Raw genomic sequence first — 16,887 nt, 5'->3', positions numbered from 1 at the left:
AAAAGGAGGAATCGAAGCTGGAGGCACTGCAAGCAGAGTCCCTGAGGCTAGCAGGGCAGGAGGAATAGACACGCAGTCAAGACACGGGACAGAAGAAAGCTTCTCCTTCCCAGCCGGGAGACCTTAAAGTCCAGGACCTCCTAGCTAACATAAAAAAGCAAATCTGCAAAGCAATTCCTTTGGAGAGCATTCTGGTAGGAGTCCCAGCACTCTTCCCCAGAAGGCGGGGCTCAGTTACTCACTATGTCACTGCCCCGGACTGCTTGCAAGGAGGGGCCTTGATATAGGCATCTGATAGATTTTCTAACTTTTATCAGGCTAATAAATAGATCTAGTCAACTATTTCTGTCTGCCTTGCACATGTGAGAGGGCAGAGGACCCAATAGGAAAGCGGGCTCTTTGGAAATGGCTGAAACTCTCTCCACTCCAAGCTCCCTTTAAAGGTTTTTTTTGCTTATTGAAAACTCATGTCTCAGGATTTCTGTCACTCAGACTGACTGACATTTTCCTTTGGCTGCTCATGACTCATGTTCTGATGACAGGCTGCCTACAGACAATGCTTAAAACACATTGACAACATCCCCAGGGTTTTCGCTTTCCTGCCTCCATCAAACAGGCTCTAAAATTAAAGAGCCCGAGCTCTTTAAAGCAATGGGAAAATAGAAACGCACACATCAAATTGTGCCTGCTTTTTTGGGGATGCAGCATCGCAGTAGCTGAATAAGTGCCAAATTTCTCCCATTTCCGTTTGGGCCCCAATTATTAAGCCCTCTTGTGCCACTTTACACTTGAAGAAATGAGCTAGTGACATTTGGCAGCTGTGGGTCTCCTGATAAACACGCCTAACTCAATGAAACAATCTTTGCTTGCTGCTGATTCCCACCTGGAATAAGCGCTACACTGAGCCGTCAGTAGTATGTCAGCTGGGACAATCTTGCAAGGGACATAATTACAGTAAGGGGGGGAGGGATAGCTCAATGGTTTGAGCACTGGCCTGCTAAACCCAGGGTTGTGAGTTCAATCCTTGAGGAGGCCATTTAGGGATCTAGGGCAAAAATCTGTCTGGGGATTGGTCCTGCTTTGTGCAGGGGGTTGGACTAGATGACCTCCTGAGGTCCCTTCCAACCCTGATAGTCTATGATTCTGTGTCACATAATAGCCCTAGCATTGAACAAAGTCTACAGGTCTCTTTACTCTACTTACTGGCCCAGCAAGCTTAAGACTCATGATCCCCAGTTTGCTCTATCCGACCGGTTTCATTCAGACCCCACTTGTACTGTAGGCTCAGAGAGCACCCTCATATACAAATGCCTCAACTTTTCTGCTGCAAACTGACCTGAAAGCCTCAGCACAAAACAAAACAGTAGCTTGAGAAAGCCCAGAGCCTGCCAATCCCATGTTCCTTCTCTCTGCGCCCTTACTGCTGGCCAGAACACTCTTCTGTTTCCTTTCTGAACTCACCTTTCATGGAGAGCTGTGCTTTCACCTTGTCCAGTTCATTCTGAAATGCAACACAAAGAACCAGATGAGGAGCAGCACCACCCAGTAACCTTCACCTAATCTTAGAGGAGAGTTCTAGGATTCCTAAATGCTTTCTCCTAGTGAGTTACATGACCAGGTGCTGAGAGCAGAACAAAATAGTGAGGAATGCCCTTGTTATATGCAACATTCCCAAGTGCTACTGCAGGACACATGGGGAGCACCTCAAACTGGTAGTGCTTCAGGGGAAGAACAAGACTGCCACAGAGAACATCCCAGTCTTATCTTATCCTTGTCACTCTCTCGTTTCTCACAGTGTCAGTCATTTTTACTGGGTTGAACAACTCTGGAAAGCCTCTCAGGGAAAACATTTGAAGTCAGAGAAAAAATTTTCATAACATCTTAACTAAACAAGGCAATAAGGCAAGGATCTTGACAGACAGAACTAGATTGCTGATTATTTTTAACTAGAATTATGAGTTCAGTGGTTGAAGGGAATGCAATAGATGTAATGAAATTGGGCCCTAGACACAGAACAATGGGTAGATTTGAACATGCCCAGCTAGACAGAAAATGAAGTGGGTGAGCAAGTGTCTAACAAAACCATATTCAGTGTTCATTCATATCAGCTTGGATATGGATGCTTATGTGAACTGACAATTGGCTTGCAGCACCCTAAATAAAGGGCAACCATAAACTGATCAGTATCAAGTCAGGGGAGGTGGTGTTTGGCAAGTACCATAGGGATCCGGGGAAGATCACATCTTATTAAATACCTTCATTAGCAATCTGGAGAAGGGAGAAAATAGCATGTTAATTTAATTAACAAATACTAAATTGGTAGATGCTGTAAACCCAGTGAGGATACAATGGGGACCTACAAGGGGTTGGAAAAGTGGGCAGAGAATAATTAAGTGAAGCCAATAGATCTGGGGAAAAATCTGAAACATACTTAATGGGAGAAAGAAACCTGAAAAACAGTAATGTTGAGAGACCTGCAGGGGACAGTAGACAGCAAGCTGGACAGGAGTTGCAATATAACTAGACAGAAAGAAATGCCAACACAACGCAGAAGGTGCATATGCAGAGGCATCCTGTCAGAGGTAATAGTCTCTCTCTCTACATGATACCTGGAATATTGTGTTCAATTCTCTCATCTGTTTGCCAGAAAGATATTGACAAATGGAGGAATTCAGAGAACAGCAACAAAAATAACCAGGGAGCTGGAGGGACGAGACTGACATTTGGCTAAGTGACAGCTAAGGGACAGGGAAGCAGAAGCCACAGGATTTACAGTTTATACCTATTTGAAAGGCATAAATACCCTGGATGGAAAGAGGCTAGTTACTGTGAGGCACGTGGCTATAATTAAGGGCTTGTCTGCACAGGGAAATTGACCAGAATTAACTATTGCAGAATAGCTCCCCATGTGGGCCTTATTTTGGAATAATTAGTGTGCTCAAATAGTGCACTAATTATTCCAGAATAAAGTGACTTATTCTAAAATAGAATGTCCACTTGGGGAACTATTCTGGTCAAGTTCCCCATAAAGACAAGACCTAAGAATAATGGGATAAGACTAGGAAAATTTAGGCTAAACAACAGGATAAATGAGATATGTTGGGCTTTAGAATAGTCTCCAAAGGAAAAAGGAAACCCTGCCATCTTCGCTCCTCCTGCATTGACCCAAAGATGAAACTGCGTAACCAAGAAGGCTTTTTCCATCACCCAGTACCGACGGTTTACGATTCTGTACATGATAGTCATACACGGGGGTTCTCAGACTGGGGGTCGGGACCCCTCGGGGGTCACAAGGTTATTACATGGGGGGTCATGTGCTGTCAGCCTCCACCCCAAACCCCGATTTGCATCCAGCATTTATAATGGTGTTAAATATATATATAAAAATGTTTTTAATGTATAAGGGGGGGGTTACACTCAGAGGCTTGCTATGTGAAAGGGGTCACCAGTACAAAAGTTTGAGAACTACTGGTCATACACATAAGCACTGCAAGCTAACCTTCTTCCAGAAGATCAACATTACACATTTAAACTATTTTGAAAACATCGCAGGGCAACAGGAAGCATTCAGTGTGATGGTATTGCTCAGCTTTCCCCTGTGCCCTGTTAATATAAACAGTAAACTGAGTTTAAACACTATGTGAACAAATTTAACTATTTGCATACAAAGACATGCAGTTCTCTCCTGGTACTAAAGGGCCCTGCTTCCTGCTAATTAGCAAAGATGCATGCTGGGGAGCCAATGACTTGCTCCTGTAGTTGCAAGATTCATTCTGTATAGGCATAGCACATTCATCTCAAGTATCTGTGTCTAGGGCAGGAAGAGTGCCCTCACATCGATACCTAGAAGCACAGGAGCAAGACTTCACTGAAGAATCAAGCAGGAAGAGAAAACTAGGTGGAAAGAGAATGCGACCCCAGAAAGAGCTGCAAAAGTGTTTAAGAAACATGAGAGAGAAAAAACAGTCAGTGGCAAGAAAAATTGCTTTTCTAGAGAGATCTTTTTTCTAGCCAGCCCACAGTGAGAGTGCCACTCATCTATTTAGCATGCATTCAAACCAGTTCTTGCAAGCATAAAGGCAGAATTTATCTGCTCCAAGTCATAGTTTTAGGTAGCTATGGGTAATTAGACATGTTTTATAGGAGGTCTTCATCTTTTGTGCACATGCATTATAGCCCACAATATATGTTAGCTGTTTCTGAAGATGACACTTACCTATGTTATGTCTTGCATTCCTCCCCCACCCCACACACATGAAATACACAGCAGTTGCCATGACGATGTTAATTATGGTAATCACTGCATATGCTGATTTTAAACACAAGAGGGTACAAGAATCCCATTATACCAAGGTCAAGGTGATTTTCTTCTTTTTAAACAGTTGACTCAGACATGCAGAAGTAGGACTTTGCCAATGCTAAACTACTGACTTGAAGACAGAGCACCATAATATCCTGATTTAACTCTTTGCATTCAGAGTTTTCCAAAGCTAAACACCATACACACTGCTATCATCAAGAGATTAGTTTACATACATCCCTAATCAAAGCAGTTTTCCTGCAGTTACCAGTGTGTCAGTTTTACTCTGATGCTCATTTTAAGAGAGAAAGCATAAAGCTACAGATTTCCCTATGCTGCTTTGTTTAAAGGCATTTCTGGTCAATTTCAATGAGTTAAAAGTAGGTTGGCATACCATACCTGCTCCCATGTCAAATGTGGGGTTCTGAGAAAAAAAAATCAGATGAGGTAGTCATACCATTTGATAATGCTCTTTCCATTCCACTAGAATCTCAGGAGGATGTTAAATAGCTACTAAAATTAGACATTTTTAAATCAGCAGGCACAGATAATTTGCATCCAAGAGTTTTGAAAGAGTTGGCTGAGGAGCTCACTGAACTGTTAATGTTGATTTTCAATAAGTCTTGGAACTCTACGGAAATTCCAGAAGACTGGAAGAAAGCTAAGGTGCCAATTTTTTAAAAGGGTAAATGGGATGGCCTGGGTAATTATACACCTGTCAGTCTGACATTGTTCCTGGACAACATAACAGAGCAGCTGATAACGGGATTAGATTAATAAGGAATTAAAGGAGGGAAGTATAATTAAATGCCAATCAACCTCAGTTTATGGAAAACAGATCCTGTCAAACTAACTTGATTTTTTTTTTTACAAGATTATAAATTTGGTTGATAAAGGTAACAGCATTGATGGAAACAACTTCTGTAAGGCATGACATTTTGATGAACTAGAACATAAAATTAACATGGCACACATTAAATGGATTAAAAACTGGTTAACTGATAGGTCTACAAATGTAACTGTAAACAGGGTATCATCATCTAACAGGTGTGTTTCCAGGAGAGTCCTGCAAGGACTGGATCTTGGCACTATGTTATTTAACATTTTTATTAACGACCTAGAAGAAAACATAAAATCGTCACTGAAAATGGTTAAAGATGACACAAAAATTGGGGGAGTGGTAAATAGTGATGAGGACAGATCACTGACACAGAGTGATCTGGATTGCTTGGTAAACAGTGTGCATTTTAATGTGGCTAAATGTAAATGTATACATCTAGGAACAAAGAATGTAGGCCATGCTCGCAGGATGGGGGACTCTATCCTGGGAAGCAGTGACTCTAAAAAAAGATTTGGGGGTAGTGGTGATAATCAGCTGAACATGAGCTCCCAGTTCAACACAGTGGTCAAAAGGCCTAATGTGATTCTTGGATGCATAAAACAGAAGAATCTCAAGTAGGAGCACAGAGGTTATTTTATTTCTGTATTTGGCACTGGTGCAACTGCTGCTACGGTTCTGGATTCAAGAAGGATGTTGGTAAATTGGAGAGAGCCCGGAGAAGAGACATGAAAAGGATTAGAAAACTTGCCTTATATAGATGCAAGGAGCTCCATCTCTTTAGCTTAACAAAGAAAAGATTAAGGAGTAACTTGATCAGTCTATCAGTACTTACACAGGGAACAAATATTTAATAATGGGCTCTTCAATCTAGTAAAGGTCTAACACGATCCAATGGCTGGAAGTTGAAGCTCAACAGAGTCTGACTGTAAATAAGGTATAAATTTTTAATGGTGAAAATAATTAACCATTTCAACAATTTACCCAAGGCCATGGTGGAGTCAGTGATAAGTTTTAAATCAAGATTAGATGTTTTTCTCAAAGAGCTGCTCTAAGAATTATTCTGGGGAAGTTCTTTGGTCTCTGTGACACAGGAAGTCACACTACATGATCACAATGGTCTTTTCTGACCTTGGAACCTATGAATCACTCCACCCTCATTTATGGGTCTTGCACACAGTAACAGGGAAAAAATGCCTGAGTATACATGGAAACTGTGACTCACTGTGACAAAGTGGGGGGTTTTCTTGTTTTTTTTCAATGGTTTGCATGTCGAGGGGGTGGGACACAGTTTCCTTGGGTGTTACTGGTTTAACGAGGTGATGGTTGAGGGAGTTTGTTGTTACAGAGAACCAGTGAGAGAACTTGGGACCCCAGCCAATGCCCTGGAGAATTGATACCCCAATGACTGGTGACCTGGAGGCCCAGCTTAGGAGTCACAGCCGGTTCTGGCCAGCGGGAGGACAATGGGCTGCGAAGAGAAGACCCCAGTGATCTGACCAGCCAATTCCAGCCAGAGGGGAAGAAAGGATGGCTGAGAGTAGAGGAGGCTCAGGTGACCCAGTTTACCTGGACAGAAGACAATGGACAGAGGCAGGGCTTGGGGGAGGTGATATCAGATGGCCAGCTGGAAAGCACAGGGGCTCGGGACTGGAGAGAGAGAGCAGACAGAGCCCACCTGGATGCAGGAGAGACTTGGATGTACTGTGCTGAGGGAGGCCATGCCTGAGGGCCCTGAGAGTTTCCTATGCTATGTTCAGACACTCAATAAACTCTCCTGTTTTACACTGGCTGAGAGTCACTCCAATCTAGAGAACAGGGTTGCATTATTCCCTCTGGGAGTGGAGGCCCCAGGAGTCCAGAGCAAGTGGACTCCCTGAGGGGGCCCACGGCGAGAGACAAGTGTGCTAAGACTCAGAGAGGTGCGGTTCCAGGAAGCAGAAGGGCTTGACCCCCGAGAGTGGACCCCCAAGAAGGGCTGTCACACTGAAGGGAGTTCCCCTCAGGGACCATACGGGGCCAAGAGTGGGCACAACCTGTGAATCCATGGTAGCAGAGGACGGTTTGTGGACGCACCCTGTAGATTGTTGGCTTTGCAGTGAGTGGCTGCAAGCGATAAAATGAGGGAATTGAAGGAACCAGTGCGGAAATGGCCTATAAGCAGCTCCGTAAGAGGGGTGTGCAGGGAGAGAGGGCTGAGCGTGGGGAGGCTCACTAAAGAGCAGCTGATGGCTCAGCTTGTAGAGAATGACCAGTCTCAGGAACAGGCTCCAGATTCCAGGGGCGCCCCTGGAGAGCCGGGGAGTAGCCATGGGGGCAGTTCGTGTAGCAGTCAGGAGTCTATCAGACCTGACTCCCCCATCAGCACAGGGGGGCCCCAGTCAGGTTTCTCCCAGGAGGAGCTCCTGAGGCTGGAACTGAAAACAAAGGAGCTGGAGGAGTGGAGGCTGGCGGACCGTGCAGAACAGCAAAAGCACGAGTTGGAGGAGAAGTGGGCCAAGAGGGCCTGCCGGGGGTGGGGGAGGGTAAGTGGGAAAGGGCCCCGAGACACCAGTTTTGTGGGAAATCTAGACCCCAAACTGCTGCCCCAGTTTAAGGATGGGGGGATATTGATGCCTACCTCATAGCCTTTGAGAAGGCTTGTGATCTGATCTAGATTGACCCCACAGGCTCCACTGTCTAACCCCTCTGCTGGGTCTGAAGGCCATATAGGCATTCAGCCAAATGGATGGTATTGAGACAGGGGTGTGATGCTTTGTACCTTGGGGGAACACCCTACACCCCCACGTTCATCTTTATAAAATGATTGTGTGGTATCCAATGCAAAGTTTGTCATGTTTGGTGTCTTCGGAAGGCTCATAATGCACTGAGCATGGTCGTTATAGTGATTTTATAGTAATTGTTATAATAAGGTTTATAGTTATGAGGCTGAAAATTTATCCTCATGGCTTAGAACAAGCCCATGCAAAAACTCTCCAAGAGCAGAGAGGCAGTTCACACCTCGTCAGGACATGGATGGGACAAACCCAGCTCAGCCTCACAGGAACAATGGACACTGGCTTAGGCAGCAATAAAAGAATCTGTTAGACCCTCAAGGGAGTCACCCCCTTCCTTTGGTCAGTTTGGGATTGCGATGAGGTAATGCTCACCTGACTCTGAAGGGGGGATGGGGAGGGTACGCAAAGCCAAGAGGAAAGAAAGGACATGATAAAAGGGGCTGACCCCTCGCTGGAATGAATTCCCCTCTCAATCCAGCTAACCCCTGCCCAGTAGGCTGAGATCAGAGATGTGCTGCATTCATACTGGCAGCTGTTCTCTGACTGGCCTGGGCTCACTGACCTGGCTGTTCACCAGGTAGAAATGGGAGCCAACCTTCCCATCAGGTGTTCACCATTCAGGTTCACTGGGAAAACAGCCCAGGACCTGGAGAGAGAGATTGGAGACATGCTGGCTTTAGGGGTGATCCAGCCATCCTCCAGCCCCTGGCCTCTCCTGTGGTGCTGGTCTCCAAGAAGGATGGATTGATCCGATAGTCGACACAGAACCAGAAGCTCAATGCCATCACCGTGTCTGATGCCTAACCCATGCCTAGGACCGATGAGATCCTAGACACGTTGTGGGGTGCCCGGTACCTCGCTACCATGGATCTCACCAAAGGCTACTTACAGGTTCCTTTGGACCCAGAGGCCAGGGTTAAGTCTGCCTTCACCATCCCAATAGGACTCTTTGAGTTACTGGTCCTGCCTTCTGGCCTCAAGGGGGACCTGCCACCTTCCAGCGCCTGGTGGACCAGTTACTAAGGGGATGGAGGACTTTGCTCTAGCGTATATTGATGATATCTGTGTCTTTAGCCAGAGCTGGGAAGAACATGTGGTCCCAGGTGAAGAGGGTGCTGGGTTACCTCCAGGATGCAGAACTGACCATAAAAGCTGGAAAGTGCAAGGTGGGGATTGCAGAGGTATCATACCTGGGCCACAAGGTGGGGAGCGACCAGACTAAGGAGGGGGGGGGATGAGGAGGGTATGCAAAGCCAAGGTCCAGGCTTTCATTGGCATGGCAGGGTACTACTGGAGGTTTGTGCGACACTTTAGCAACCTGGCAGCTCCCCTCATGGAGCTTTGTAGGAAGGGAAAGCCGGACAAGGTGGTCTGGATCGGGCAGTGCCAAAGGGCTCTCTGTGTGCTAAAGGGGGCACTCATCCAAAGCCCGGTGCTGGTAAACCCGGATTTTAACAAACCCTTCCTGGTGTTCACTGATGCCTCAGACACCGGACTGGGTGCAGTGCTGATGCAAACTGATACTACGTTTGCAAGAGACATCCCACTGTGTACTTGAGCAAGAAGTTGCTGCGCTGGGAGCAGCACTATGCGGCCATAGAAAAGGAATGCCTGGCTATGGTGTGGGCCCTTAAAAAGCTGCAGCCATATCTATTTGGGCAGCGCTTCACTGTGTACACTGACCATTCGCCTCTGACGTGGCTGCACCAAATGAAAGGGGCTAATGCCAAGCTGCTGAGATGGAGCCTGCTCCTCCAGGGTTATGACATGGAGATGGTCCATGTGAGGGGGAGTGCCAATGTTATAGCCGATGCTTTATCACAGGACGGGGGCCCTGAACTCGAGTTGAAGCGGGGGGGGAGGGAGATGTGACGAAGTGGGGGGTTTTCTTGTTTTTTTCAATACCATGGGGGTGGGATGCAGTTTCCCTGGGTGTTACTGGTTTAACAAGGTGATGGGAGAAGGAGTTTGTTGTTACAGAGGACCAGCGACGGAACTTGGGATCCCAGCCAATGGCCTGGAGAATGGATACCCCAGCGGCTGGTCACCGTGAGGCCCAGCTTGGGAGTCACAGCCAGTTTTGGCCAGTGGGAGGACAATGGGCTGCGAAGAGAGGACCCCAGTGACCTGGCCAGCCGGTTCCAGACAGAGGGGAACAAAGGACGGCTGAAAGGAGAGGAGGCCCAGGCGACCCTGTTTACCTGAATAGAAGAAAATGGACAGAGGTGGAGCTTGGGGGAGGTGATATCAGACGCCCAGGTGGAAAGCACGGGGGCTCGGGACTGGAGAGAGCGAACAGGCAGAGCCCACCTGGATGCAGAAGAGACTTAGATGTACTGTGCTGAGGAAGGCCAGCCTGAGGGCCCTGAGAATTTCCTATGCCGTGTTCAGACGCTCAATAAACCCTTGTTTTACGCTGGCTGAGAGTCACTCCGATCTAGAGAACAGGGTTGCATTATTCCCTCTGGGAGTGAAGGCCCCTGGGGTCCAGAGTGAGTGGACTCCCTGAGGGGGCCCACAGCGAGAGACAGGCATGCTAAGGCTCAAAGAGGTGTGGTTCCAGGAGGCGGAGGGGCTTAACCACCAAGAGTGGACCCCCGAGAAGGGCTGTCACACTGACGGGGGTTTCCCCCCCGCAGGGACTGTATGCGGCCAAGAGTGGGCACGACCTGTGAGTCCGTGACACTCACCTAAACACAGAGGACTGTTAAATGGATAAAGTGAACAAATTGAGTGTACCTTTAATAGGCCCTTCCCCAAGAGAGTTAGAGGATCATCCTCCTATGCCCAGGTTCTCTAGGGTTTGCCAATTGGCTCGATAGAACTTGGGACTCTCTCCACCCCAGGCTGCAGGAAAGCTTTGTATCCCAGCCTTCCCGACAATCAAGGAGCCTCAAGAACAAAAAGAGTTTGAACAGTTATAACATATGGGAAAGGCTTCAGGGAAGATGAGAAGTGAGAGGGAAGGAGCGAAGCGGTGGAAATGGCTTCCTCATTTGAGAGACAAGCAGGGACCATTGTGAAGCACCACGTGAAGGTGTTCTGCAGGAAGAGCTGAGCTGAGCTCAGTGGTGAGGACAGGGACAGAAAGCAGAGAGGCAAACAGGAGAAAGAACAGCAAGATCCAGCTTTGAAGCCCAGGACTTTTTAGAGATCCCACCAGTGACTGAAAGAAGCTGTTGGGACAGACTGTAGCTCCAGGCTGCTGTTAAGAGAACTGAGTCAGAATACCTGTATGCTTTCTGCATCCAGTGATGTCTGCTCCTCCAGGGCAACATCAAAGAACAGCTTATTGATGATGTGTCTTTTGCTGACCTAGATGAGACATGAAAGAGGAATGTGAAAATGCAGAGAGAACCTTTTCTGCTAGGCAGACAGCTACAATGGGAGAAGGTTACTGTCCCATCACAAGATAGTAATGTGTGGTATAGCTGGTGGGAGTCAGTTCACACGCTTGATATCTCTATGGTGAGATCCTGGATCTGTCACCCAAGCAACAAACTTGAGATTTACAGTTGTCACTCCAGGCAAGATCCTGGAATTTTGACAGAAAGATTCAGGCATTTCTGAGTCAAGAGCAGCTTGTTCTCTGGCAGCTCAGGCCCAGCAGCTGATGCTGAGCTCACCCAGTGCCAAATCCAAACACAGAAGTATGTGCTGCTCTCTGTATGCAAAGGGTGCTGTAATTGAGTGCAATAGCTCTCCCCACCTCCCCCCATGCCGTTACAGCTTTGTGTTTTAAGTATTATATGCAGTCATGACACCAGCTAATTGCATAGTTACTGCTACATAAGATGTTATTTCGCGAGAACTCCATGGTAACCCAGAGATGCAAGAGGTGGTGAAGAATACAGAGAATCAACAAGTCAGGGAAGAAACAAGGGCCAAGACCTTGAAAGGAAAGAAAAAGACAGGAGCACACCTATAAAATTAACATGTTGGCTGCGAACTGACGCCTCCGTGTAACTCAGCTCAGAGTATAGCCAATAAAGCCTAGCACAGGCCAAGACCCCCAACCTTGACTATTACTGTAACGTGAGGCACAAGAACTAGACTAATGTAAGAAATATGGTCTTGGGGTTCAGGCACTGGACTGGGTGGGATTCAGAAGAGCTGGGTTCAGTTCCTGGTTCTGCCCAGACTCCCTGGGTGACCTTTGAGTGAGTCACTGAATCTCTGTGCCTTGGTTCCTAATCTGTAGAAGGGAGAAACTCCTTCCTGTCTCCCACCCTCTGTCTTTTTTCCCTCTTTAGGCAGACTGCTCCAGAGCAGGTACGGTCTCTCACTATGTGTATGTGCAGTGTCCTGATCTCAGCTGGGGAAGCTAGGAAGTACTGACCCCAGATGTACAGTACCTTCCCTCTTAACTTGTGTGTATTTAATTTTAAACATTAACTTTAATAAAAATTTTAAATCTCAGGCCTAGATTATTTCCTAGCTCCCCCCACCTCTTTTCTTTTCCAGGAGGACAATTTAGCGCTAGTGAAGTTTTGCCACAGTAAAAGCCCTGAAGGTCTGGAAGTAGCAAAACATGCTTCCCAATGTGCCCCAATCTGGCCTGGAGAGGCTTAGAGGGAAGATTTCAGTCTCCATGGCCCATTCACTCCTTAGGCCTTGGCTACACTTGCGAGTTACAGTGCTGTAAAGCCGCCCCCAGCGCTCTAACTCACTCCCTGTCCACACTGGCAAGACATTTGCAGCGCTGTAGCTCCGTGGTTGCAGCACTGCATGTACTCCACCTTTCCGAGAGGAATAGCAAGTGCAGCGCTGCCACTGCAGCGCTGCAGCACCAGTGTGGCCGCCCAATGCGCTGTGAATGGCCTCCAGAATTATTCGGCAGTATCCCACAATGCTTGTTCTAGCCACTCTGGTCATCAGTTCAAACTGTACTGCCCTGGCCTCAGGTAACCAACCATGTGACCCACCCTTTACATTCCCCGGGAATTTTAAAAATCCCCTTACTGTTTGCTCAGCCCGGCGTGGCGTGGCGTGCTATCAGCAAATCTTTCCAGGTGACCATGCCTCCATGCACCAAGCGAGCCCCAGCATGGAGCAATGGCGAGTTGCTGGACCTCATCAGTGTTTGCAGGGAGGAAGCTGTCCAGTCCCAGCTGCGCTCCAGCCGTAGGAATTACAATACCTTCGGGAAGGTATCAAAGGACATGATGGAAAGGGGCCATGACCGGGACGCCCTGCAGTGCAGGATTAAAGTCAAGGAGCTGCGGAGTGCCTATCGCAAAGCCCGCGACGCAAACGGCCGCTCGGGTGCTCCCCCCGCAACCTGCCGATTCTACGAAGAGCTGGATGGGATACTTGGGGTTAACCCCACCTCCACTCCGAGCACCACCATGGACACTTCAGAGCCGGTTTGGGGGTGTGGGGGGGAGGGGAAGGAGAAGGAAAACGGGAGTGATGGTGGTGGGCCGGATGGAGACACCCCGGAATCCCTGGAGCCATGCAGCCAGGAGCTCTTCTCGAGCCAGGAGGAAGGTAGCCAGTCGCAGCGGCCGGTACTTGGTGGAGGACAAACAGAAGAGCAGGTTCCTGGTAAGTGGTTTTTTTTTTTTCTTTTCGGGAAGGAATTTTTTCGGTGCGGGCTCTTTGGGAGAGGAGGGTTAGGCATGCATGCCTAGATGCGGAATAGTGCATTGATGTGGTTTATCACATCGCGGTAATCGGCCTCGGTAATCTCCTCAAATGTCTCATCCACAACGTGTGCAATGCGCTTGCGCAGGTTTATCGGGAGAGCCACCATGGTCCTTGTCCCAGCCAGGCTAATGTTTCCGCGCCACTGTGCCGTGAGGGACCGGGGGACCATTGCTGCACACAGGCAAGCTGCATATGGGCCAGGGCGGAAGCCGCATTGCAGTAGAAGACCCTCCCTTGCTTCCCAGGTCACCCTCAGCAGAGAGGTATTGTCCAAGACGAACTCCTGTGGAAAATGTTGGGACAGTGTTCAGTGTAGGTGCCCCCTGAAGCTGTTGGCTCTCCCCAAGGCACAAAAACCCAGAGGACAGCGCAGCTCTGAAACAATCAGTCCCCCTTACTCACCATTTTGAGGCTCCCGTGGGATGTGTGCACTCTGTTTTAGACGGGAAAATTATGCTATTGTGTAGACCCTGTGTGTTTTCTACTCCTTAAGTGCAGGGGGAATCATTACTCTGTCTGGTATAAACAATGCTGCCTCTGTTAAATGTTGCATTTTGCCTATACAGCAGCATCAACCTTGAGACCTCAGCCGTCCCTCTTATCGCCTGCTCAGAGACTGCAAAGACTCAGGAAGAGACCGCGAAAAAGCAAAGAAGACATGCTGCAAGAAGTGATGCGGCAATCTATTAAAGAGAATGAAAAAGCACAGAACTGGAGGGAGAGAGAAAGCAGGATCCGCCAGGAAAACGCAGCGCACCGGCGGCAAAGCACGGAGCATCGTCAGCAAAGCACGGAGCATCGTCAGCAAAGCACGGATCGGCTCATAAGCATCCTGTAGCGCCAAGCAGACGCTATCAAGGAGCTCGTAGCCATGCAGAAAGAGGAGCAGTACCGCAAACGCAAACGCCACCTCCCTCCTACAGCCCTTGTCCCAAAACTCTTTCCGTTGTGCCCCACTGTCACCTCCAACCCACTTTCCCCAACTTCCATGTTCTTCATGCCACCCGCTGCCTCCAACACCAGTATCTTCACCACCCAGCCCTGAGAACCACGACCCTTACCCTCTGCACTCAACCCCCATCACCATGCAGTATACCTATCCTGAAGTGCAGCACTCACTGCACATCACACCAGACAGGACATACGCAAATCTGTGATTGTACCGTTCCCCGCTCCACCCCCTTGTTCCTTTTCAGTAAATGGATTTTTTGGCTTTGAAAACATTCTTTATTATTGCATAAAGTAAAAGACTCCTTAGCCCAGGAAATAAACAGGCACTGCAAGTCTGCTTAGCAGACACTGATTCCTAAAGATTGGAACTACTGCACTTCACTCCTGTGCAGGGCACCAGATATCACTGCTGGTTTTCAGCCTCAAATTGCTCCCTCAAGGCATCCCTAATCCTTGCAGCCCCGCGCTGGGACCCTGTAATAGCCCTGATCTCTGGCTGTGCAAATTCAGCCTCCAGGTGTTCAACCTCGGAGGTCCATGCCTGAGTGAAGCTTTCACCCTTCCCTTCACAAATATTATGGAGGGCACAGCACGCGGATATAACTGCGGGGATGCTGTTTTCGGCCAAGTTCAGCTTCCCATACAGAGATCGCCAGCGGCCCTTTAAATGGCCAAAGGCACACTCCACAGTCATTCGGCTCCAGCTCAGCCTGTAGTTGAACCGTTCCTTGCTGCTGTCAAGGCTCCCTGTGTAGGGTTTCATGAGCCACGGCATTAACGGGTAAGCGGGATCTCCAAGGATCACAATGGGCATTTCAACTTCCCCTACCGTGATCTTCCGCTCTGGGAAATAAGTCCCGGTCCTGCATCTTCCTGAACAGCCAAGTGTTCTGAAAGATGCGTGCGTCATGCACCTTTCCGGGCCAGCCTGTGTTAATGTCAATGAAACGCCCACGGTGATCCACAAGCGCCTGGAGAACAAGAGAGAAATACCCCTTCCGATTAACGTACTCGGATCCTAGGTGGGGTGGTGCCAGAATAGGAATGTGCGTCCCATCTATCGCCCCTCCACAGTTAGGGAACACCATTTGTGTAAAGCCATCCACTATTTCCTGCACATTACCCAGAGTCACGGTTCTTCTGCGTAGGATGCGATTAATGGCCTTGCAAACTTTCATCAACACGATTCCAACGGTCGACTTTCCCACTCCAAACTGGTTTGCGACCGACCGGTAGGTGTCTGGAGTTGTCAGCTTCCAGATTGCAATAGCCACCCGCTTCTCCACTGGCAGGACAGCTCACAATCTCATGTCCTTGCGCCGCAGGGTGGGGGTGAGCTCCTCACACAGTCCCACGAAAGTGGCTTTTCTCATCCGAAAGTTCTGCAACCACTGCTCGTCATCCCAGACTTACATGATGATGTGATCCCACCACTCGGTGCTTGTTTCCCGAGCCCAAAAGCGGTGTTCCACGGTGCTGAGCATGTCCGTGAATGCCACAAGCAATTTTGTGTCGTAAGCATTACGCGGCTCGATAGCATCATCGGACTCCTCACTCTCACTGTCACTTTGTATCTTAAGGAATAGTTCGACAGCCAAACATGACGTGCTGGTGAGATAAGTCAGCATACACCTCAGCAGTTCAGGCTCCATTTCCTGCAGACCGATCACGCTGCACAGAAACCGTTGAAAGATGGCGCCAAAGGTGAGCAGAAACAAAGGGATTTCTGGGATGCGAAGCGATGCATCACGGGGCTTTGGGACAGGACCCAGAATGCCCCGGACCCACGCCCCCTTCCCACAACCCACGGCGCCAGAATGGGAAGAGGTGCTCTGTGGGATAGCTGCCCATAATGTACCGCTCCCAATAGCGCTGCAATTGCCGCAAATGTGGCCACGACAGTGCGCTGGGCAGCTGTCAGTGTGGACAGACTGCAGCGCTTTCCCTACTCAGCTGCACGAAGTCAGGTTTAACTCACAGCACTGTACATCTGCAAGTGTAGCCAAGGCCTTAGCCTCTCTGCTAGAATGTAAGTAGTGACGCCCAGCACAGTCTGATAGTGACTGAGAAATGACAGCCAATCTCTGCATGCCGTCAATGCCTCTGTGAGCCACCACTGTGCCCTCAGGCCTGAGCTCTGACAGTGCTGGTAGACAGCATTGGGATGCAGAAATACAGTTCAGGATTAAGGATTTACCTGGATTCTACACTGCGGACAAGTCCGACTCGGTGCAGTATCAAACCACTGGATGAGACTGAGGGAGAAAGAGAAAAAAATATACAATGAATGTTCCTTTCATTGAAGTCAGTGACCATCCCCAGGGTGATTCATTTTGGTGTGGATGAGTGTGCCCTGGTATACACATGTCCCC

General features: G+C 48.5%; 1 protein-coding gene across 6 annotated transcripts in view; it reads right to left on the bottom strand.

The window, feature by feature from the left end:
- The window catches only part of TRAIP (TRAF interacting protein), a 58,460-nt gene that overhangs the window by 37,960 nt on the left and 3,613 nt on the right, over positions 1 to 16,887 (bottom strand). For 5 of the 6 annotated variants that reach the window (XR_004646458.1, XM_034775630.1, XM_034775628.1 and 2 more), the window contains exons 3-5: positions 16,713 to 16,770; positions 11,147 to 11,230; positions 1,462 to 1,501 (exon numbers count right to left, since the gene is read on the bottom strand). Coding sequence is in view for 5 of the 6 variants with exons in the window: in XM_034775630.1 (XP_034631521.1) it covers positions 1,462 to 1,501; positions 11,147 to 11,230; positions 16,713 to 16,770 (182 nt within the window). In the remaining variant the exon portion in view is untranslated. The remainder of the gene's footprint in view (positions 1 to 1,461; positions 1,502 to 11,146; positions 11,231 to 16,712; positions 16,771 to 16,887) is intronic. The other variant, XM_034775632.1, reaches the window with a different exon arrangement.

This window comes from Trachemys scripta, chromosome 7 (genome assembly GCF_013100865.1).
Source record: "Trachemys scripta elegans isolate TJP31775 chromosome 7, CAS_Tse_1.0, whole genome shotgun sequence".
Taxonomy (NCBI): Eukaryota; Metazoa; Chordata; order Testudines; family Emydidae; genus Trachemys; species Trachemys scripta.
Note: the sequence above shows the minus strand (reverse complement) of the source record. Positions and strands in the feature narration are given on the sequence as shown.